The following is a 25353-nucleotide window of genomic DNA, read 5'->3' on the forward strand; positions in this document are numbered from 1 at the left end:
TAGTGCAATGGCATCTCACACAGTTCTGGCAGAGGTACTGGTGTGGTCTCATCAGGGTCTTGTACAGTTCTGGTTCACACAGTTCTGACAGGGGTACTAGATCGTTCTCGTCAGGATCTGGCACAGTGATGGCTCACGCAGTTCTGGCAGGGGTACTAGTTCGTTCTCATCAGGGGCTGGTACAGTGATGGCTCGAAGTGTCCTGGTTTCGTCTCATTAGGGTCTTATACAGTAACGGTTCGCACTGTTTTGGCAAGGGTACTAGCTAGGTCTCATCATGGTCTGGTACAGTGATGGCTCACACAGTTCTGGCTGGGGTAATGGCTCGGTCTCATCGGGGTCTGGTACAGTAACAACTCACACATGTCTGTCTGGGGAACTGGTTCGGTCTCATCGTGTTCTGTTACACTGTTGGATTACACTGTCCTGACAGGGGTACCGACTCGTTCTCATTAGGGTTTGGTAGAGTGTCGGATCATATAGCTCTGGCTGGGATACTGGCTCGGTCTCATCAGGGTCTGGTACAGCGTCAGCTCACTCAGCTCTGGCTTGGATACAGGCTTGGTCTCCTCAGGGTGTGCCAACACTGACGGATCACACATCTCTGGCTGGGTTACTGGCTTGGTCTCATCATGGTCTGGTACAGCGTCAGCTCACACTGCTCTGGCTTGGATACAGGCTTGGTCTCCACAGGGTGTGCCTACACTGACGGATCACACATCTCTGGCTAGGTTACTGGCTTGGTCTCTTCAGGGTCTGATACAGTGATGGCCCACACAGTTCTGGCAGGTGTACTGGCTGGGTCTCACCAGGTTCTGGTACAGGGATAGCCTACACTGTTTTGGCTGGGGTACTGGCTCGGTCACATTATGGTCTGGTACAATGTCGGCTCACATAGCTCTGATTAGGATGCTATTTCGGTCTCATCAGTATCTGGGACAATGACATCTAACACAGTTCTGGCATGGGTGATGGTTTGTTCTCATCAGTCTTGTATAATGACGGCTCACACTGCTATGGCTGGGGTACTGGTTCGGTCTCATCAGGGTCTGGTACAGTGATGGCTCGAGCAGTTCTGGCTGGGGCATTGGTTTGGCCTCATCAGGGTCTGGTACAATGATGCCTCACAATTCTGGCTGAGGTACTGGTTTGGCCTTGTCACGGTTGTGTACAGTGACGGCTCACGTTGCTCTAGCTAGGGTACTGGTTCGGTCTCAAGAGGAGGGCACTGGTTCGGTCACATGAGGCTCTGGTAAGGTATTAGCTCACACGATTCTGGCTGGGGTACTGACTCGGTCTCATTAAGGTCTGACAGAGTGTAGGTTCACACAGCCCTGGCTGGGATACTGGTTCGGTCTTATCAGGGTCTGGTACAACGACGGCTTACAGAGCTCTCCCCGGGTTACTGGTTTAGTTTCATCAGAGTTTTGTACAGTGACGGCTCACACTGCTCTGGTTTGGCCTCATTAGAGTATGGTAGTGTAATGGCTCACACAGTTCTTGCAGGTGTACTGGTCTGGTCTCATCAGCGGCTAGTAAAGTGACGGCTCACACAGCTCTGGCTGAGGGTACTGGTTTGGTCTCATCAGGGTGTTGTATAGCAGGGCGTTAAGGCACCGGTGACAAATGCTGTTGGTGTAGCAAGGTTTTGGGGCAGCTGTGACTCAGGTAGCTGGTGGTTAGCAAGGCAATGGGACACCAGTGATGAAGGTTGTTGGTGGGTAGCAGGCCAGTGGGGCACCAGTGAATTATGGTGTTGGTTTAGCAGGGCAGTGAGGGCTTAGTGAGTGAGGTTGTTGGTGAGCAGCAGGGCAGTGGGACACTTTTCAAAGAGGTCGTTAGTTGGTAAGAGGGCAGTGGGGGGCCAGTGACTGATGACGTTGGTGTAGCTGGTCAGTAGGGCACCAGTGACTAAGGTTGTTGGTTGGCTAAAGGGTATTAGTGCACCAGTTACTGAGGTTGTTGGTGTATCAAGGCATTTGGGCAACAATGAATGACGTTGTTGTTGTGTAGCAAGGTAGTGGGGCGCCAGAGATTAAGGTTGTTGTTCGGTAGCAGCGCTATGGGGCAAAAGTGAATGAGGTTGTTGGTGGGTAACAGGAGAGTTCGGCACCAGACTAAGGTTGTTGGTGTAGAAAGGCCATGGGACACCAGTGGCTGAGTTGGTTGGTGGGTTGCAAGGGGGTGAATCACCACTGACTGTGGTTGTTGGTGGGTAGCAGTGCAGTGGGGCACCAGTGACTGAGGCTGTTGGTGGGTAGCAGTGCAGTGGGGCACCAGTGACTGAGGTTGGTGTATCAAGGCATTGGGGCACCAATGCGTGAGTTTTTTGTGTATCAAGGCATAGGGACACCAATGACTGATGTTGCTGGATTGTAGGAAGGGACTGGGGCGTCAGTGACAGAGATTGTTGCTGGATAGCAGGGCAGTGGAGCACAAGTGACTAAGGTTTTTGGTGGGTAACAGAGCAGTGTTGCACCAATGACTGAAGTTGCTGGTGAGTAGCAGAGCAATGGGGTACAAGATATTGAGGTTGTTCGTGTGTCAAGGCATCGAAGCACCAATGACGGAGATTGTTGGTTGTAGCAGGGAAGTGGGTCACCAGTGACTGAGGCTGTTGGTGAGTAGCAGGGCAGTGGGCACGAATGACTGAGGTTGTTGGTGGGTAGCAGGACAGTGTAGCACCATTGACAGAGGTTGTTGGTGGAGCAAGGGAATGAGGCACCAGTGTCTGAGGTTGATCGTCGTATCAGGCCAGTAGGACAACTGTGACAAAGGTTGTTGGTTGGTAACAAGGGATTAAGGCATCAGTGACTGAAGTTGTTGGTGAGTAGCAGGGCAGGGGCTCCAGTGACTGAAGTTGTTGGTGGTTAGCAGAGCAGTGGAGCACCAGTGAGCAAGGGTGTTGTTGTGGCACGGCTGTGGGGCCCTAGTGATGAGGTTGTTGGTGGGTAGCAGGGCATTGGTGCACCAGGGACTGAGGTTATTAGTGGACAACAGGGCATTGGTGCACCAGGGACTGATATTGCTGGTGGTTTAGCAAGGCAGTAAGGAATCAGTGCTTGAGGCTGTTAGTGTAACAAGGCACTGGGACACCAGTGACTGGACTGAAATTGATATTGGGTAGCAGGGCAGTGGGGCACCAGTGACTGATGTAGTTGGGTAGCAGTGCAGTGGAGCAATAGTAACTAAAGCTGTTGTGAAAGAAACGTAGTGGAGCATAAGTGAATGTAATTGCTGCTAGGTATCAGGTCAATGTTGTACCTGTCACTGATGTTGTTGGTAAGTAGCATTGCATTAGGGCACCAGTGACTAGGGCTGTTGATGGGTAGCAGGGCAGTGGAGCACCAGTGCATGAGATTAGGTCTCTCTTTGTTCCGTGGTACACTTTTATTAGAAAAATAAGTACCTACATTTATAGTACTCTGAGCCTCATGGTCTAATGACACACTAACACATACTAGTGAATGATATGACGAGGTTGAGCAGTGTGTCCCCTCAGGTAACTATGACAGGGGTTATATGGGAGTCCATCAACACCCACTCAACACAGTGTTCAAACAACAGATCAGCTCTTACGTGTCCAAACAACAGATCAGCTCTTACGTGTTCAAACAACAGATCAGCTCTTACGTGTCCAAACAACAGATCAGCTCTTACGTGTTCAAACAACAAATCAGCTCTTACGTGTTCAAACAACAGATCAGCTCTTACGTGTTCAAACAACAGATCAGCTCTTACGTGTTCAAACAACAGATAAACTCTTACGTGTTCAAACAACAGATCAGCTTTTACGTCTTCAAATAACAAATCAACTCTTACGTGTTCAAACAACAGTTCAGCTCTTACGTGTTCAAACAACAGATCAGCTCTTACGTGTTCAAACAACAGATCAGCTCTTACGTGTTCAAACAACAGATCAGCTCTTACGTGTTCAAACGACAAATCAGCTCTTACGTGTTCAAACAACAGATCAGCTCTTACGTGTTCAAACAACAGATCAGCTCTTACGTCTTCAAAGAACAGATCAGCCCTTACGTGTCCAAACAACAGATCAGCTCTTACGTGTTCAAACAACAAATCAGCTCTTACGTGTTCAAACAACAAATCAGCTCTTACGTGTTCAAACAACAAATCAGCTCTTACGTGTTCAAACAACAGATCAGCTCTTACGTGTTCAAACAACAGATCAGCTGTTACGTCTTCAAAGAACAGATCAGCCCTTACGTGTTCAAACAACAGATCAGCTCTTACGTCTTCAAACAACAGATCAGCTCTTACGTGTTCAAAAAACAGATCAGCTCTTACGTGTTCAAACAACAAATCAGCTCTTACGTGTTCAAACAACAAATCAGCTCTTACGTGTTCAAACAACAAATCAGCTCTTACGTGTTCAAACAACAGATCAGCTCTTACGTGTTCAAAGAACAGATCAGCTCTTACATGTTCAAAGAACAGATCAGCTCTTACGTGTTCAAACAACAAATCAGCTCTTACGTGTTCAAACAACAGATCAGCTCTTACGTGTTCAAACAACAGATCAGCTCTTACGTGTTCAAACAACAGATAAACTCTTACGTGTTCAAACAACAGATCAGCTTTTACGTCTTCAAATAACAAATCAACTCTTACGTCTTCAAACAACAGATCAGCTCTTCCGTGTTCAAACAACAGATCAGCTCTTACGTGTTCAAACAACAGATCAGCTCTTACGTGTTCAAACGACAAATCAGCTCTTACGTGTTCAAACAACAGATCAGCTCTTACATGTTCAAAGAACAGATCAGCTCTTGCGTCTTCAAAGAACAGATCAGCCCTTACGTGTCCAAACAACAGATCAGCTCTTACGTGTTCAAACAACAAATCAGCTCTTACGTGTTCAAACAACAGATCAACTCTTACGTGTTCAAACAACAGATCAGCTCTTACGTGTTCAAACAACAGATCAGCTCTTACGTGTTCAAACAACAAATCAGCTCTTACGTGTTCAAACAACAAATCAGCTCTTACGTCTTCAAACAACAAATCAGCTCTTACGTGTTCAAACAACAGATCAGCTCTTACGTGTTCAAACAACAGATCAGCTCTTACGTGTTCAAACGACAAATCAGCTCTTACGAGTTCAAACAACAGATTATCTCTTACGTGTTCAAACAACAGATCAGGTCTTACGTGTTCAAACAACAAATCAGCTCTTACGTCTTCAAACAACAGATCAGCTCTTACGTGTTCAAACAACAGATCAGCTCTTACGTGTTCAAACGACAAATCAGCTCTTACGTGTTCAAACAACAGATCAGCTCTTACGTGTTCAAACAACAGATCAGCTCTTACGTGTTCAAACAACAGATCAGCTCTTACGTGTTCAAACAACAGATCAGCTCTTACGTGTTCAAACGACAAATCAGCTCTTACGTGTTCAAACAACAGATCAGCTCTTACGTGTTCAAACAACAGATCAGCTCTTACGTCTTCAAAGAACAGGTCAGCCCTTACTTGTCCAAACAACAGATCAGCTCTTACGTGTTCAAACAACAAATCAGCTCTTACGTGTTCAAACAACAGATCAGCTCATAGGTGTTCAAACAACAGATCAGCTCTTACGTCTTCAAAGAACAGATCAGCCCTTACGTGTTCAAACAACAGATCAGCTCTTACGTGTTCAAACAACAGATCAGCTCTTACGTGTTCAAACAACAGATCAGCTCTTACGTGTTCAAACGACAAATCAGCTCTTACGTGTTCAAACAACAGATTATCTCTTACGTGTTCAAACAACAGATCAGGTCTTACTTCTTCAAAGAACAGATCAGCCCTTACGTGTCCAAACAACAGATCAGCTCTTACGTGTTCAAACAACAGATCAGCTCTTACGTGTTCAAACAACAAATCAGCTCTTACGTGTTCAAACAACAAATCAGCTCTTACGTCTTCAAACATCCTGATGAACATTGGCCCGTGAGAACAATGAGCCTGTGGGAACATTCTAGATAATGCAACAAAGTTTGGCATGTGCAGCAAGGTGCTATATGTGAAGCAAGCTTTGCTATATGCAGCATGAGATGTTCATGTAGCAAGGCTTTATATATGCTGCAGAGCATAGTGTATGCATCAACGGGTGGTTAGAACAATAATATGTAGTACATACAACAATGCGTGTCATATGCTTCAAGACATAGTGAATGTAGCCGTACACGGTACGTACTGCAGCAATGCATGGTATGTGAATCAAAGTTGGTAAGTGCAGGAAGGAGCGTGGTATGTGTAGCATGGCATGGTATATGCTAATGTATGATATGTGCAGCTAGGGGGATAAGTGTAGCAAGGCGTAGAATATGCTGCAAGGCATGTTACATGCAGTAAGATGTAGCATGTGCAGCAAGGTGTGATATATGCTGCAAGGCGTGGTATATGCAGCAAGATATAACATGTGCAGCAAGGCGTGGCATATGCTGCAAGGCATGGTGTATGCGGCAAGATATAGCATGTGCAGTAAGGCGCGGTAAGTCGTGGTACATGCAGCAAAACGTGGTATGTGCAGCAAGGCTTGGTATGTGTAACAAGACGTGGTATGATCAACAAGGATTGGCAGTTGCTGCAAGGCATGCTTCATGTGCAGCAAGGAGTGGCAAGTGCAGTAAGGCGTGGTATGAGGAGCAAGGTTAGGTATGTTTAGCAAGGCGTGGCACATGCATCAAGTCATAAGTTCAGAGAGGTATGTTATGTGCAGTAGACCGCAGTATGTGAAGCAATGCGTATTTTGTGCAGCAAGGTGCAGTACATGCGACAGCTTGGTACTTGAATTATGGGATGGTGTTTACATCAAGGCGTGATGTATACAGTATGGCAGGGTATTTACAGTGAGGCGTGGTAAGTGCAGCCCAGCTCCATAGGCACTGCAAGGCATGGTACATGCAGAAAGGCGTGGAATGGGCAGCAAGGCGTGGTAAGTGCAACAAAGCTTGGTATATACAGACAACCGGGAAAGTATCGTTACGCTTTCACTGTCATATTTGATGACATAACAGACGTAAGAAACTGGACAAGATAATGACTCTTGTGGCAGGTTGGTATCCCTGTGTCTGGATGTGGCAGTGATACACACATCCTTGTATTCCTATTTGTATAAAAGGCAATTGATATGGTGTCATTGTGATTGTCATTCATAATGTAACACATAAATGTATGGAATTCATGTCATCTCGTAATGCAAAATCGTGCATGTGACAGTGACCAACGCCTCTCCACGTGCTGCTAGTTTGTAAGGGTTATTTGTAAGAGTGATTTTTCCCCGGTGAAGCAGCCCGGCCCTACACCTCGGAGACAGGTTTACCACCCCTTCAAATATGACCAGACCCAGAGTGATATCCATCGTAACCAGCTGTGAGGATACTTTCCTGGCTGACTGTAAAACACTGTGTGGTGTGTAGCAATGCGTGGTATATTCAGGAAGGATTGGTATGTACAGCAAGTCATGGCATATGTAATAAAGCGAGTTCTTTACAACAACTTATGGGATGTGAATCATGGTGTGTTATGTGCAGTAAGACGCGATATGTGCAGCAAGTCACTGTATGTGTATCATGACTTGTTATGTGCAGCAAGGCATGGTAAGTGCAACAAGCTATGATATATGTATCATGGCTTGTTATGTGCAGCAAGGCATGGTAAGTGCAACAAGCTATGATATATGTATCATGGCTTGTTATGTGCAGCAAGGCATGGTAAGTGCAACAAGCTATGATATATGTATCATGGTATGGTACAGATGAAAATATATGAATAACGGTTTATTGGATCTATGCAGCAATTCGGCTGAAATTACACAGTTGAGGTATTGCATATATTGCAGAACTAGGAGGTCATGATAGTTACTAGTTAACTGATCATACAAGAGCTTAAGATCAAGGTGAGTTAGATATTTCCACACTTTGGACAAGCACGTGGGTGAGGTACTAAATCTACGTAGACAGGGTGGCAGATATATGGCAAACCTACATAGTAAATAGGGTGGTTCATACATCATGGATGAGCGATGGGGGGTTCAGCAATTTATTTCCAAGTTACCGTCTGGTCCGCCCGTGTTCGCCACCCGTGTGAGCCGGAGAGGGTGGACAGGTTTAGTAAGATACGGGCCTCTTGGGTTGATGGTGTAAGAAGGCCCATGGATGAACCTGCACGCCCTTTCCTTCACTTTTTAAGCTGGTCCCTCTATGTAGCTGTTAGTGAGGAGGACCAGGCTGGGGAAGGGTATAGATATATAGATATTCCTGAGCTCAGCGGTGGAATGCTCTGTAATTTCAGTTGGCAGAAAAGGTACAGATGGTATGAGGAAGTTTTGATGATAGCGCAGACTTGACTCTTCCAATCTAAACCATTGTCTATAGTAACAGCAAGAGATTTAAAGATTTGACTTCACGGAGGATGTCAGGCTCTGATGTGATGTTGGCGGGGGATGTTGTCTTTACCTACGTTGATGCACATCAACACAGTTTTGGTGTGGTTGATGGTGACGTCATTGGCCATAGTGCTAAAGGACAATGAAGTCAGGAAAAGTTGTTGAAAGTGATGATAAAGGTCGAGTCGTCCACGTACTTCCAGTGATGGTTTGTGTCTGTCCGGGCGTCACTGATTAGGATAAGGAGGCAGAGCGGTCCTATCTCGGTGCAGTGTAATACACCGCATGTTAGTGGTATTGAGGTTGATATGGCTCTTCTAAAACAGACGGTTTGTTGTAGCCGGGCAAGATGTTCGCCAACCACGAGACGGACTCTGGATAGATTATTATATTCTATATGCATGACGTGGTGGAGGACTATCTCTAGTCTGTCCTGTCTCTTCGCACTCTTGGGTAAACTGCAACTGTGGTGCTGGGCCGACTGGGCGGTATTTGCCGCCACGTTGGCTCAATACTCACAAAATCTTTTCTTTCCATCATTTATTCTAATTATCTTTCATCTATCTTTATCATAATATCATAATTATACCTTTTCTATTTTTTTCTACTTTTTATATTTCTATTTATCGTTTTTCAGAAAAGGTATTTAGGGATGATTTCAATCACATATTGAATAGGGCTGCAGACATAATGACCTTCTTCCTGGGTCGCTGGCCGTAAAACCCAACAAACAACAACATAAACACCCAAGTAGTCCCAGGTCGATGACTTTATTTAAGATGATGTTATAGTCTACCAGGTTGAAAGCCTCAATGAAGTCCACTAAGGTTAGTGCCACCGAGGTTTTACGCTTCTTCAAGTTGCGGTAAATAAAGTGTAGTATATGCCAAGGCAGTGAGTGGTAAAGGATGACTTCATGCTTCCAAACTGCTGAGGGTCTACTGAATCAGGAAAGTCAGCATAGGCTTAATCAGACCCAAAACCTTCACAAATTATACTGGGGATTGGAGTGATTGCAGCAGAGCATAAACTCTTAAGAGACTCTGGTTGGCGTAATTTGGTATTGGGGTAACAAATGCTGTCTTGAAAGCTATGGGGCATGTAGACCGAGTGAAGCATTAATTAATGAGGTTATCGATGTAGGTAATTTAGGGGAAAATTCCTTGTATAGTTTCACGAGAAGATCTATAGGCGTGGTTGAACGTGTGGCATTAAGGCTCTGAAGGGGCTAAACTACTTGATATTCTTCTTGTGTGTTCGGGGGAGATAGGGTTGGTAGGCATGCTGGGAGGGAGCTTATGTCGAGTTAAGGTAGCCATAGGTAAATAATGGCAAAGTGGTTGTTAAATTGTTATGCGGCCTTCTCATTCTAAATTTATCTACACATGGGAAGGCGAAGGGCCTTCCTTTGTCACTGCCAGTTAGTTCTTTTAGTCTGTCATTCCATTGTCATTCCAATGATTGATGTTGGCCTGCTTTAAACACTGCACTTTATTTAGGTAATATGTACATCCTTTCGTGATATATGCAGCAAGGCATGGTAGGTTAAGCTAGCCAGGATATGTGCATCATGGCGTGGTATGTGCAGCAAGACATGGTAGGTGCAGCAAGCCGTAATATGTGCCTCATGGCATAGTATGTACAAGAGATGATATATACAGCAAGCCATTCTGTGTGTGTCATAGCGTCGTATATGCAGCAAAGCATGTTATGTATAGCAAATCATGGTATGTACAGTCATAGTGTGGTGCATACAATAATTCATGGTATGTACATCATAGATTGGTATATGCATCAGGGCGTGGTAAGAGCAGCAGCCATGGTAGGTAAATCAAGGTGTCGTATGTGCAGCAAGACGTGGTATGTGGAGCAAGCATTGGAATGTACATAAAGACATTGTATGTGTAGCAAGAAGCGGTGTATGCAACTAACCATGCTGGGCACATCATTGTGTGGCATATACAACAAGGTGTGGCATGTGCATCATGGCATGGTGTGTGCAGCAAGCCATGGTATGCACATATGGCGTGTTATGCAGCAAGGGGCAGTATATGCAACAAATCATGGTATGTATATCATAGCATGGTAAGTGCAACAAGGTGTGATATGTGCATCATGGCTTAGTATGTGCAGCAAAACCATGATATGTACAGCAAGGCGTAGTATGGCAACGAGGCGTGGTAAGCGCATCATCATGTGGTATGTGCCTCATGGCGTGGTATGTGCGGTAAGGTGTGATATTAGCAGCAAGGGGTGGTATATGCAGGAAGCAATGATATGAACATCATGGTGTGGTGTAAAATGAATAAGTAGATAAATGAATGAAGGTCTATTGGATCTGGAGAGTCATTTCGCTAAAGATACACAGTTATTACAGAATTTACAGATCTGGGAGGAAATGAGGTCTCTAGTTAACTGATTATACAAGAGCTTACATATGATTAGGATGAGCTAAATACTTCCACTCTTTGGATAAGCATATGGGTGAGGTACATGAGGACAGCCAAGGTGGCAGATTGAAAAGGATGTTTGCACAGCCGATGGTATATTTTATTCATCATGAGCCTGACTGAACATTGAAGTAATGAATCGTTACAGTAATACAGTAGCTGCCTAACTAACATAAAACTGAGCTGTTCACTTGCATGGCTATACATCTATTCATAGACTGTTATTGAAGCTTACATTAATAGGCATAGGACTATTCTTAAATCTGACTGTTCGAACTCTGATTGGAACAAGTCGATTTTGGCGACAAACTACGGTATGAGCTGCCGGTGTTGGTAGCAGATGGTGGACAGATTTAGTGAGATTGTGGGCCTCCTCGTAGTTGGTGTAAGAAGAGCCCAGAACGATTCTCAATGCCCTTTTCTGGACCTTGTCTAGCTGGTCTTCCTTTCTAGCTGTTATCGAGGACGACCAAGATGGGGAGGTGTATACGAGCTTGGGTAAAATGAAGATGATGCACACATTCCTGAGCTTAAATGGTGTTACGCCCGGTAATTTCAGTCGGCGGAGAAGGTACAGATGGTATGAGGAGGATTTGATGATAACGTTAGATGACATGACGACTCCGGTTTAAATCGTCGGCTGTTGAGACACCAACAGTCTTAGTGTGGTTGATGGTGATGTTATTGACCAAAGTCCACTTCGGAAGGTTTTTGATGATGTGCTGGAGGGCACTGCAGTCAGGAGAGTTGTTACTGATAATGATGCCAAAGGTAAAGTCGTCTATGCACTTCCGGCATTTGTTTATGATATGGAAGAGGTAGCAGGGCGTCTCCATCTTAGTTTCCTCTTAGTACTCTGCGTGTTAGGGGTACTGATGGCGATGCGGTCCCCCTAAAACGGACGGTTTGGTGTCATCCGGTCGGGAAGTCCGCCAGCAACAGGAAGAGATACCCCTGTAGTCCTAGGTCGAGGGTTTATATCATGTTGATGTTTTGGTTTACAAGGTCGAAAGATCTGGTGAAGCTACGAAGGTGAGTACCACCGAGGACTTGTGCTTCTACAAGTTGCAGTCAGTGAAGTCTAAAAGGCTGAAAGGGCAGTGAGTGGTGGAGGATGACTTCATGTTTCCAGACTATTGAGGGTCTACTGAATCTGCAATGTGAGCATAGGCCAAGTCAAAAACAAACTTAATAGTAAAGCGCATAGGGCACGAAGCCTTGATTCATACATCAAAGTATAGTATATGAAGCAAGGCGTGGTATGTGCAGGAAACTATGCCATGTGCATCATGACATGGTATGTACAACAGGTCATGGTATGTATAGGAAGCCATGGTAAGTACATTATGGCCTGGTATGGACAGCAAGGCATGGTATATGCAGTCAATCATAGCATATACATCATAGTATAGTATGTGTATCATGAAGTGTTGTGAGAAGCAAGCCATGATATGTCTATATGCGACAGAGATCTGTGCAGAAAGACATGGTAAGTGCATCAAGGAGTGGTATGTACAATTAATCGTTGAATATATATATATATATATATATATATATATATATATATATATATATATATATATATATATATATATATATATATATATATATATATATATATATATATATATATATATCATAGGGTGGGGGAGGGGGCGAAAATTCTGGGAGCCTTGAAGAATGTGTGGAAGTCGAGAACATTATCTCGGAAAGCACAAATGGGTATGTTTGAAGGAATAGTGGTTCCAACAATGTTGTATGGTTGCGAGGCTTGGACTATGGATAGAGTTGTGCGCAGGAGGATGGATGTGCTGGAAATGAGATGTTTGAGGACAATGTGTGGTGTGAGGTGGTTTGATCGAGTAAGTAACGTAAGGGTAAGAGAGATGTGTGGAAATAAAAGGAGCATGGTTGAGAGAGCAGAAGAGGGTGTTTTGAAATGGTTTGGTCACATGGAGAGAATGAGTGAGGAAAGATTGACCAAGAGGATATATGTGTCGGAGGTGGAGGGAACGAGGAGAAGAGGGAGACCAAATTGGAGGTGGAAAGATGGAGTAAAAAAGATTTTGTGTGATCGGGGCCTGAACATGAAGGAGGGTGAAAGGAGGGCAAGGAATAGAGTGAATTGGAGCGATGTGGTATACCGGGGTTGACGTGCTGTCAGTGGATTGAATCAAGGCATGTGAAGCGTCTGGGGTAAACCATGGAAAGCTGTGTAGGTATGTATATTTGCGTGTGTGGACGTATGTATATACATGTGTATGGGGGGGTTGGGCCATTTCTTTCGTCTGTTTCCTTGCGCTACCTCGCAAACGCGGGAGATAGCGACAAAGCAAAAAAAAAAAAAAAAAAATATATATATATATATATATATATATATATATATATACGAACAAAGTGCATATGAACGCGCACCTTCATAGAACAAACAAACCTCCAACAGCCAGGGTCGAATCCGGGTCCCTTGTGCAACAGGCGGGAGCGGTACCGCTAGGCTATGATCGCCCTTAATAGGGAAATGACTATTCGAACACTATATACTCGAATACCCTACGTCTCACATTGTTGAGCAACCTGGGTCTACACTGGTCATTTACCATAAGGCTAATACAGCCAGCAGACACCATTTTGTTCGTATTCATACCTCCGCGTTGTACACCTAGGTTCGTTAAAAAGCTATCTGCTGGCTGCGTAAGCCTGATGGCAAATGACCGGTGCAGGCCCCGTTGCTCACCAACGTGAGTCAAAGGGTATTCGAGGGCATATTATTCGAATAGTCACTTCCATACTAGAGGCGATCATAGCCTAGCAGTAGCACTCCCGCCTGTTACACAGGGGTCCTAGATTCGATCCAGTCTGTTGGAGATTTGTATGTTATATGATATAAATATATATATATATATATATATATATATATATATATATATATATATATATATATATATATATATATATATATATATATATATTCTTTCTTTCTTTCTTTCAAACTATTCGCCATATCCCGCGTTAGCGAGGTAGCGTTAAGAACAGAGGACCGGGCCTTTCAGGGAATATCCTCACGTGGCCCCCTTCTCTGTTCCTTCTTTTGGAAAATAATAATAATAAAAAAAAAAAAAAAACGAAAGGAGAGGATTTCCAGCCCCTCGCTCCCTCCCCTTTTAGTCGCCTTCTACGACACGCAGGGAATACGTGGGAAGTATTCTTTCACCCCTAACCCCAGGGATAATATATATATATATATATATATATATATATATATATATATATATATATATATATATATATATATATATATATATTATCCCTGGGGATAGGGGAGAAAGAATACTTCCCACGTATTCCCTGCGTGTCGTAGAAGGCGACTAAAAGGGAAGGGAGCGGGGGGCTGGAAATCCTCCCCTCTCGTTTTTTTTAATTTTCCAAAAGAAGGGACAGAGAAGGGGGCCAAGTGAGGATATTCCCTCAAAGGTCCAGTCCTCTGTTCTTAACGCAACCTCGCTAATGCGGGAAATGGCGAATAGTATGAAAGAAAGATATATATATATATATATATATATATATATATATATATATATATATATATATATATATATATATATATATATATATATATTTTATCTATTTCTTTTGCTTTGTCGCTGCCTCCCGCGTTTGCGAGGTAGCGCAAGGAAACAGACGAAAGAAATGGCCCAACCCACCCCCATACACAATGTATATACATACACGTCCACACACGCGAATATACATACCTATACATCTCAATGTACACATATATATACACACACAGACACATACATATATACCCATCCACACAATTCACACTCTCTGCCTTTATTCATTCCCATCGCCACCTCGCCACACATGGAATACCATCCCCCTCCCCCTCATGTGTGCTAGGTAGCACTAGGAAAAGACAAAAAAGGTACCATTCGTTCACACTCAGTCTCTAGCTGTTATGCAATAATGCCCGAAACCACAGCTCCCTTTCCACATCCACGCCCCACACAACTTTCGATGGTTTACCCCAGACGCTTCACATGCCCTGATTCAATTCACTGACAGCACGTCAACCCCGGTATAACACATCTATCCAATTCACTCTATTCCTTGCCCTCCTTTCACCCTCCTGCATGTTCAGGCCAGGATCACACAAAATCTTTTTCATTCCATCTTTTCACCTCCAATTTGGTCTCCCACTTCTCCTCGTTCCCTCCACCTCCGACACATATATCCTCTTGGTCAATCTTTCCTCACTCATTCTCTCCATGTGCCTAAACCATTTCAAAACACCCTCTTCTGCTCTCTCAACCACGCTCTTTTTATTTCCACACATCTCTCTTACCCTTACATTACTTACTCGATCAAACCACCTCACACCACACATTGTCCTCAAACATCTCATTTCCAGCACATCCACCCTCCTGCGCACAACACTATCCATAGCCCATGCCTCGCAACCAAACAACATTGTTGGAACCACTATTCCTTCAAACATACCCATTTTTGCTTTCCGAGATAATGTTCTCGACTTCCACACATTCTTCAAGGCTCCCAGGATTTTCGCCCCCTCCCCCACCCTATGATTCACTTCCGCTTCCATGGTTCCATCCGCTGCCAGATCCACTCCCAGATATCTAAAACACTTTACTTCCTCTCCATTCAAACTTACCTCCCAATTGACTTGACCCTCAACCCCACTGTACCTAATAACTTTGCTCTTATTCACATTTACTCTTAACTTTCTTCTTTCACACACTTTACCAAACTTAGTCACCAGCTTCTGCAGTTTCTCACATGAATCAGCCACCAGCGCTGTATCATCAGCGAACAACAACTGACTCACTTCCCAAGCTCTCTCATCCACAACAGACTTCATACTTGCCCCTCTTTCCAAAACTCTTGCATTCACCTCCTAACAACCCCATCCATAAATAAATTAAACAACCATGGAGACATCACACACACCTGCCGCAAACCTACATTCACTGAGAACCAATCACTTTCCTCTCTTCCTACGCGTACACATGCCTTACATCCTCGATAAAAACTTTTCACTGCTTCTAACAACTTGCCTCCCACACCATATATTCTTAATACCTTCCACAGAGCATCTCTATCAACTCTATCATATGCCTTCTCCAGATCCATAAATGCTACATACAAATCCATTTGCTTTTCTAAGTATTTCTCACATACATTCTTCAAAGCAAACACCTGATCCACACATCCTCTACCACTTCTGGAACCACACTGCTCTTCCCCAATCTGATGCTCTGTACATGCCTTCACCCTCTCAATCAATACCCTCCCATATAATCTACCAGCAATACTCAACAAACTTATACGTCTGTAATTTGAGCACTCACTCTTATTCCCTTTGCCTTTGTACAATGGCACTATGCACGCATTCCGCCAATCCTCAGGCACCTCACCATGAGTCATACATATATCAATTAACCTTACCAACCAGTCAACAATACAGTCACCCCCTTTTTTAATAAATTCCACTGCAATACCATTCAAACCTGCTGCGTTGCCGGCTTTCATCTTCCGCAAAGCTTTTACTACCTCTTCTCCGTTTACCAAATCATTTTCCCTAACCCTCTCACTTTGCACACCACCTCGACCAAAACACCCTATATCTGCCACTCTATCATCAAACACATTCAACAAACCTTCAAAATACTCACTCCATCTCCTTCTCACATCACCACTACTTGTTATCACCTCCCCATTTGCGCCCTTCACTGAAGTTCCCATTTGCTCACTTGACTTACGCACTTTATTTACCTCCTTCCAGAACATCTTTTTATTCTCCCTAAAATTTAATGATACTCTCTCACCCCAACACTCATTTGCCCTCTTTTCACCTCTTGCACCTTTCTCTTAACCTCCTGTCTCTTTCTTTTATACATCTCCCACTCAATTGCATTTTTTCCCTGCAAAAATCGTCCAAATGCCTCTCTCTTCTCTTTCACTAATAATCTTACTTCTTCATCCCACCACTTACTACCCTTTCTAATCAACCCACCTCCCACTCTTCTCATGCCACAAGCATCTTTTGCGCAATCCATCACTGATTCCCTAAATACATCCCATTCCTCTCCCACTCCCCTTACTTCCATTGTTTTCATCTTTTTCCATTCTGTACTCAGTCTCTCCTGGTGCTTCCTCAAACAAGTGTCCTTCCCAAGCTCACTTAATCTCACCACCCTCTTTACCCCAACATTCACTCTTCTTTTCTGAAAACCCATACAAATCTTCACCTTATCCTCCACAGGATAATGATCAGACATCCCTCCAGTTGCACCTCTCAGCACATTAACATCCAAAAGTTTCTCTTTCGCGCGCCTGTCAATTAACACGTAATCCAATAACGCTCTCTGGCCATCTCTCCTAATGACATACGTATACTTATGCATATCACGCTTTTTAAAGCAGGTATTCCCAATCACCAGTCCTTTTTCAGCAAAATATGCTTGTGGTATGAGAAGAGTGGGAGGTGGGTTGATTAGAAAGGGTAGTGAGTGGTGGGATGAAGAAGTAATATTATTAGTGAAAGAGAAGAGAGAGGCATTTGGACGATTTTTGCAGGGAAAAAATGCAATTGAGTGGGAGATGTATAAAGGAAAGAGGTAGGAGGTCAAAGAAAGGTGCAAGAGGTGAAAAAAAGGGCAAATGAGAGTTGGGGTGAGAGAGTATCATGAAATTTTAGGGAGAATGAAAAGATGTTCTGGAAGGAGGTAAATAAAGTGCGTAAGATAAGGGAGCAAATGGGAACTTCAGTGAAGGGCGCAAATGGGGAGCTGATAACAAGTAGTGGTGATGTGAGAAGGAGATGGAGTGAGTATTTTGAAGGTTTGTTGAATGTGTTTGATGATAGAGTGGCAGATATAGGGTGTTTTGGTCGAGGTGGTGTGCAAAGTGAGAGGGTTAGGGAAAATGATTTGGTAAACAGAGAAGAGGTAGTAAAAGCTTTGCGGAAGATGAAAGCCGGCAAGGTAGCAGGTTTGGATGGTATTGCAGAGGAATTTATTAAAAAAGGGGGTGACTGTATTATTGACTGGTTGGTAAGGTTATTTAATGTATGTATGACTCATGGTGAGGTGCCTGAGGATTGGCGGAATGCGTGCATAGTGCCATTGTACAAAGGCAAAGGGGATAAGAGTGAGTGCTCAAATTACAGAGGTATAAGTTTGTTGAGTATTCCTGGTAAATTATATGGGAGGGTATTGATTGAGAGGGTGAAGGCATGTACAGAGCATGAGATTGGGGAAGAGCAGTGTGGTTTCAGAAGTGGTAGAGGATGTGTGGATCAGGTGTTTGCTTTGAAGAATGTATGTGAGAAATACTTAGAAAAGCAAATGGATTTGTATGTAGCATTTATGGATCTGGAGAAGACATATGATAGAGTTCATAGAGATGCTCTTTGGAAGGTATTAAGAATATATGGTGTGGGAGGCAAGTTGTTAGAAGCAGTGAACAGTTTTTATCAAGGATGTAAGGCATGTGTACGCGTGAGAAGAGAGGAAAGTGATTGGTTCTCAGTGAATGTAGGTTTGCGGCAGGGGTGTGATGTCTCCATGGTTGTTTAATTTGTTTATGGATGGGGTTGTTAGGGAGGTGAATGCAAGAGTTTTGGAAAGAGGGGCAAGTACGAAGTCTGTTGGGGATGAGAGAGCTTGGGAAGTGAGTCAGTTGTTGCTCGCTGATGATACAGCGCTGGTGGCTGATTCATGTGAGAAACTGCAGGAGCTGGTGACTGAGTTTGGTAAATTGTGTGAAAGAAGAAAGTTAAGAGTAAATGTGAATAAGAGCAAGGTTATTAGGTACAGTAGGGTTGAGAGTCAATTCAAATGGGAGGTAAGTTTGAATGGAGAAAAACTGGAGGAAGTAAAGTGTTTTAGATATCTGGGAGTGGATCTGTCAGCGGATGGAACCATGGAAGCGGAAGTGGATCATAGGGTGGGGGAGGGGGCGAAAATCCTGGGATCCTTGAAGAATGTGTGGAAGTCGAGAACATTATCTCGGAAAGCAAAAATGGGTATGTTTGAGGGAATAGTGGTTCCAACAATGTTATATGTTTGCGAGGCGTTGGCTATGGATAGAGTTGTGCGCAGGAGGATGGATGTGCTGGAAATGAGATGTTTGAGGACAATGTGAGGTGGTTTGATCGAGTAAGTAACGTAAGGGTAAGAGAGCTGTGTGGAAATAAAAAGAGCGTGGTTGAGAGAGCAGAAGAGGGTGTTTTGAAATGGTTTGGGCACATGGAGAGAATGAGTGAGGAAAGATTGACCAAGAGGATATATGTGTCGGAGGTGGAGGGAACGAGGAGAAGTGGGAGACCAAATTGTAGGTGGAAAGATGGAGTGAAAAAGATTTTGTGTGATCGGGGCCTGAACATGCAGGAGGGTGAAAGGAGGGCAAGGAAGAGAGTGAATTGGATCGATGTGGTATACCGGGGTTGAAGTGCTGTCAATGGATTGAATCAGGGCATGTGAAGCGTCTGGGGTAAACCATGGAAAGCTGTGTAGGTCTGTATATTTGCGCGTGTGGACGTATGTATATACATGTGTATGGGAGTGGGTTGGGCCATTTCTTTCGTCTGTTTCCTTGCGCTACCTCGCAAACGTGGGAGACAGCGACAAAGCAAAAAAGAAAGAAAAAAAAAAAATATATATATATATATATATATATATATATATATATATATATATATATATATATATATATATATATATATATATATATGAATTTTATTTCTTTATTTATTCTACTTTGTCGCTGTCTCCCGCCTTAGCGAGGTAGCGCAAGAAAGCAGACGAAAGAATGGCCCAACCCTCCCACATACAGATGTATATACATACACGTCCACACACGCAAATATACAGATCTATACATCTCAACGTATACATATATATACACACACAGACATATACATATATACACATGTACATAATTCATACTGTCTGCCTTTATTCATTCCCATCACCAACCCGCCACACATTAAATAACAACCCCCTCCCCCTGCACGTGCGCGAGGTAGCGCTAGGAAAAGACAACAAAGGCTACATTCGTTCACACTGAGTCTCTAGCTGTCATGCATAATGCACCGAAACCACAGCTCCCTTTCCACATCCAGAACCCATAGAACTTTCCATGGTTTACCCCAAACGCTTCACATGCCCTGGATCAATCCATTGACAGCACGTCGACCCCGGTATACCAACTCGTTCCAATGCACTGTATTCCTTGCACACCTTTCACCCTCCTGCATGTTCAGGCCCCGATCACTCAAAACCTTTTTCACTCCGTCTTTCCATCTCCAATTTTGTGTCCCACTTCTCGTTCCCTCCACATCTGACACATATATCCTCTTGGTCAATCTTTCCTCACTCATTCTCTCCATGTGACCAAACCATTTCAAAACACCCTCTTCTGCTCTCTCAACCACACTCTTTTTATTACCACACATCTCTCTTACCCTATTATTACTTACTCGATCAAACATCCTCACACCACATATTGTCCTCAGACATCTCATTTATAGCACATCCTCCCTCCTCCGCCCAACTCTGTCTACAGCCCACGCCTCGCAACCATAAAACATTGTTGGAACCACTATTACTTCCAACATACCATTTTTGCTTTCAGAGATAATGTTCTCGACTTCCACACCCTCTCAATCAATACCCTCCCATATAATTTACCAGGAATACTCAACAAACTTATACCTCTGTAATTTGAACACTCACTCTTATCCCCTTTGCCTTTGTACAATTGCACTATGCACGCATTCCGCCAATCCTCAGGCACTTCACCATGAGTCATACATACATTAAATAACCTTACCAACCAGTCAATAATACAGTCACCCCCTTTTTTAATAAATTCCACTGCAATACCATCCAAACCTGCTGCGTCTCCGGATTTTATCTTCCGCAAAGCTTTTACTACCTCTTCTCTGTTTACCAAATCATTTTCCCTAACCCTCTCACTTTGCACATCACCTCGACCAAAACACCCTATATCTGCCACTCTATCATCAAACACATTCAACAAACCTTCAAAATACTCACTCCATCTCCTTCTCACATCACCACTACTTGTTATCACCTCCCCATTTGCACCCTTCACTGAAGTTCCCATTTGCTCCCTTGTCTTACGCACTTTATTTACCTCCTTCCAGAACATCTTTTTATTCTCCCTAAAATTTAATGATACTCTCTCACCCCAACTCTCATTTGCCCTCTTTTTCACTTCTTGCACCTTTCTCTTGGCCTCCTGTCTCTTTCTTTTATACATCTCCCACTCAATTGCATTTTTTCCCTGCAAAAATCGTCCAAATGCCTCTCTCTTTTCTTTCACTAATAATCTTACTTCTTCATCCCACCACTCACTACCCTTTCTAATCAACCCACCTCCCACTCTTCTCATGCCACAAGCATCTTTTGCGCAATCCATCACTGATCCCCTAAATAAATCCCATTCCTCCCCCACTCCCCTTACTTCCATTGTTCTCACCTTTTTCCATTCTGTACTCAGTCTCTCCTGGTACTTCCTCACACAAGTCTCCTTCACAAGCTCACTTACTCTCACCACCCTCTTCACCCCAACATTCACTCTTCTTTTCTGAAAACCCATACAAATCTTCACCTTAGCCTCCACAAGATAATGATCAGACATCCCTCCAGTTGCACCTCTCAGCACATTAACATCCAAAAGTCTCTCTTTCGCGCGCCTGTCAATTAACACGTAATCCAATAACGCTCTCTGGCGAGGCGTGGGCTATGGATAGAGTTGTGCGCAGGAGGATGGATGTGCTGGAAATGAGATGTTTGAGGAGAATGTGTGGTGTGAGGTGGTTTGATCGAGTAAGTAACGTAAGGGTAAGAGAGATGTGTGGAAATAAAAAGAGCGTGGTTGAGAGAGCAGAAGAGGGTGTTTTGAAATGGTTTGGGCACATGGAGAGAATGAGTGAGGAAAGATTGACCAAGAGGATATATGTGTCGGAGTTGGAGGGAACGAGGAGAAGTGGGAGACCAAATTGGAGGTGGAAAGATGGAGTGAAAAAGATTTTGTGTGATCGGGGCCTGAACATGCAGGAGGGTGAAAGGAGGGCAAGGAATAGATTGAATTGGATCGATGTGATATACCGGGGTTGACGTGCTGTCAGTGGGTTGAATCAGGGCATGTGAAGCGTCTGGGGTAAACCATGGAAAGCTGTGTAGGTATGTATATTTGCGTGTGTGGACGTATGTATATACATGTGTATGGGGTTGGGTTGGGCCCTTTCTTTCATCTGTTTCCTTGCGGTACCTCGCAAACGCGGGAGACAGCGACAAAGCAAAAAAAAAAAAAAAAGAAAATATATATATATATATATATATATATATATATATATATATATATATATATATATATATATATATATATATATATATATATTATATATATATATATATATATATATATATATATATATATATATATATATATATATATATATATATATATATATATATATATATATATATATATATATATATATATATATATATATATATATATATATATATATATATATATACATATATACATATGTATATATATATATATATATATATATATATATATGTATATATATATATATATATATATATATATATATATATATATATATATATATATATATATATATATATATATATATATATATATATACATATATACATATGTATATATATATATATATATATATATATATATATATATATATATATATATATATATATATATATTCCCTGGGGATAGGGGAGAAAGAATACTTCCCACGTATTCCCTGCGTGTCGTAGAAGGCGACTAAAAGGGAGGGGAGCGGGGGGCTGGAAATCCTCCCCTCTCAGTTTTTTTTAATTTTCCAAAAGAAGGAACAGAGGAGGGGGCCAATTATATATATATATATATATATATATATAGAGGGAAGGAGTGGCACTACTCCTGAAACAGGTGTGGTGTGAGTATGTGATAGAGTGTAAGAAAATAAACTCTAGATTGATATGGGTATAACTGAAAGTGGATGGAGAGGGATGGGTAGTTTTTGGTGCCTATGCACCTGGGCATGAGAAGAACGGTCATGAGAGGCAAGTGTTTTGGGAGCAATTGAGTGAGTTTCTTAGTAGTTTTGATGCACGAGACCGGGTTATAGTGATTGGTTAATTGAATGCAAAGGTGAGTAATGCGGCTGTTGAAGGAATAATTGGAAATGGTGAAGAGCTTGCAGATTTGTGCGCTGAAGAAGGACAGGTGATTGGGAATTCTAGGTTTGAAAAGAGAGATATACATAAGTATGCGTATGTAAGTATGAGAGATCGCCAGAGAGCGTTATTGGATTACTTGATAATTGATAGGCGCGTGAAAGAGAAACTTTTGGATGTTAATGTGCTTAGAGGTGCAACTGGAGGGAAGTCTGATCATAATCTTGTGGAGGCGAAGGTGAAGATTTGTAGAGGTTTTCAGAAATGAAGAGAGATTGTTGGGGGGTAAAGAGAGTGGTGAGAGTATGTGAGCTTAGGAATGAGAATTATGTGAGGAAGTACCAGGAGAGACTGAGTGCAGAATGGAAAAAGGTGAGAGCAAAGGATGTAGCGGGAGTGGGGGAGGAATGGGATATATTTAGAGAAGCAGTGATGGCTTGCGCAGAAGATGCTTGTGGTATGAGAAGCGTGGGAGGTGGGCAGATTAGAAAGCGTAGTGAGTGGTGGTGTGAAGAAGTAAGATTACTCGTGAAAGAGATTTGGACGATTTTTGCAGGGAAATATTGCAAATGATTGGGAGATGTACAAAAGAAAGAGGAATAAGGTCAAGAGAAAGGTGCAAGAGGTGAAAAAGAGGGCAAATGAGAGTTCGAGTGAAAGAGTATCACCAAATTTTAGGGAGAATAGAAAGATGTTTTGGAAGGAGGTAAATAAAGTGCCTAAGACAAGAGAACATATGGGACCATCGGTAAATGGGGAGGTAGCAACAAGTAGTGGTGATGTGAGAAGGAGATTGAGTGAGTATTTTGAAGGTTTGTTGAATGTGTTCGATGATACAGTGGCAGATATAGGTTGTTTTGGTCTAGGTGGTGTGCGAAGTGAGAGGGTTAGGGAGAATGATTTGGTAAACAAAGAACAGATAGTAAAAGTTTTGCAGAAGATGAAAGCCGGCAAGACAGCGGGTTTGGATGGTACTCTAGTGGAATTTATTAAAAAAAGTGAGTGACTGTGTTGCTGACTGGTTGGTTAGGATATTTAATGTATGTATGGCTCATGGTGAGGTGCCTGAGGATTGGCGGAATGCATGCATAGTGCCATTGTACATAGGGAAAGGGGATAAAGGTGAGTGCTAAAACTATAGAGGTATAAGTTTGTTGTGTTTTCCTGGGAAATTATATGGGAGGATATTGATTAAGAGGGCGAAAGCATGTAGAGAGCATCAGATTGGGGAAGAGCAGTGTGGTTTCAGAAGTCGTAGAGGATGTGTGGATCAGGTGCTTGCTTTGAAGAATGTATGAGAAAAATACTTAGAAAACCATATGGATTTGTATGTAGCATTTATGAATCTGGAGAAAGCATATGGCAGAGTTGATAGAGATGCTCTGTGGAAGGTATTACGAATATATGGTGTGCGACCCAAGTTGCTGGACACAGTGAAATGTTTTTATCGAGGATTTAAGGCATATGTACGTGTAGGAAGAGAGGAAAGTGAGTGATTCTCAGTGAATAATGGTTTGCAACAGGGGTGCGTGATGTCTCCATGGTTGTTTAATTGTCTATGGATGGGGTTGTTAGGGAGGTGAATGCATGAGTTTTAGAGAGAGGGGCAAGTATGCAGTCTGTTGTGGATGAGAGGGCTTGGGAAGTGAGTCAGTTGTTGTTTGCTGATGATACAGAGCTGTTGGTTGATTCGGGTGAGAAACTGCAGAAGCTGGTGACTAAGTTTTGTAAAGTGTGTGAAAGAAGAAAGCTGAGAGTAAATGTGATTTTGAGCAAGGTTATTAGGTACAGTAGGGTTGAGGGACAAGTTAATTGGAAGGTTAGTTTGAATGGAGAAAAACTGGGGAAGTGAAGTGTTTTCGATATCTTGGATTAGATTTGGTAGCGGATGGAACCATGGAAGCGGAAGTGAGTCACAGGGTTAGGGAGGGGCGAAAGTTCTGGGAGCGTTAAAAAATGTTTGGAAAGCGCGAACATTATCTCGGAGAGCAAAAGTGGGTAGGTTTGTAGGAATAGTTGTTCCTACAATGTTATATGGTTGCGAGGCGTGGGCTATAGATAGAGTTGTGTGGAGGAGGGTGGATATGTTAGAAATGAGATGTTTGAGGACAATATGTGGTGTGAGGTGGGTTGATCAAGTAAATAATGGAAGGGTAAGAGATATGTGTGGTTATGAAAAGAATGTGGTTGAGAGAGCAGAATAGTGTGGTTTGAAATGGTTTGGTCACATGGAGAGAATGAGTGA

The 25353-nt window shown here is 42.9% G+C and overlaps 1 protein-coding gene across 1 annotated transcript in view; it reads left to right on the forward strand.

Moving 5' to 3' along the window:
- Positions 1 to 632: 632 nt before the first annotated feature.
- Positions 633 to 25353, forward strand: part of LOC139753620 (probable glutamate receptor) — a 316265-nt gene continuing 291544 nt past the window's right edge. The window contains exon 1 of the mRNA XM_071670236.1: positions 633 to 694. Within this exon, the coding sequence (XP_071526337.1) occupies positions 633 to 694 (62 nt within the window). The remainder of the gene's footprint in view (positions 695 to 25353) is intronic.

Source organism: Panulirus ornatus, chromosome 15 (genome assembly GCF_036320965.1).
Source record: "Panulirus ornatus isolate Po-2019 chromosome 15, ASM3632096v1, whole genome shotgun sequence".
Taxonomy (NCBI): domain Eukaryota; kingdom Metazoa; phylum Arthropoda; class Malacostraca; order Decapoda; family Palinuridae; genus Panulirus; species Panulirus ornatus.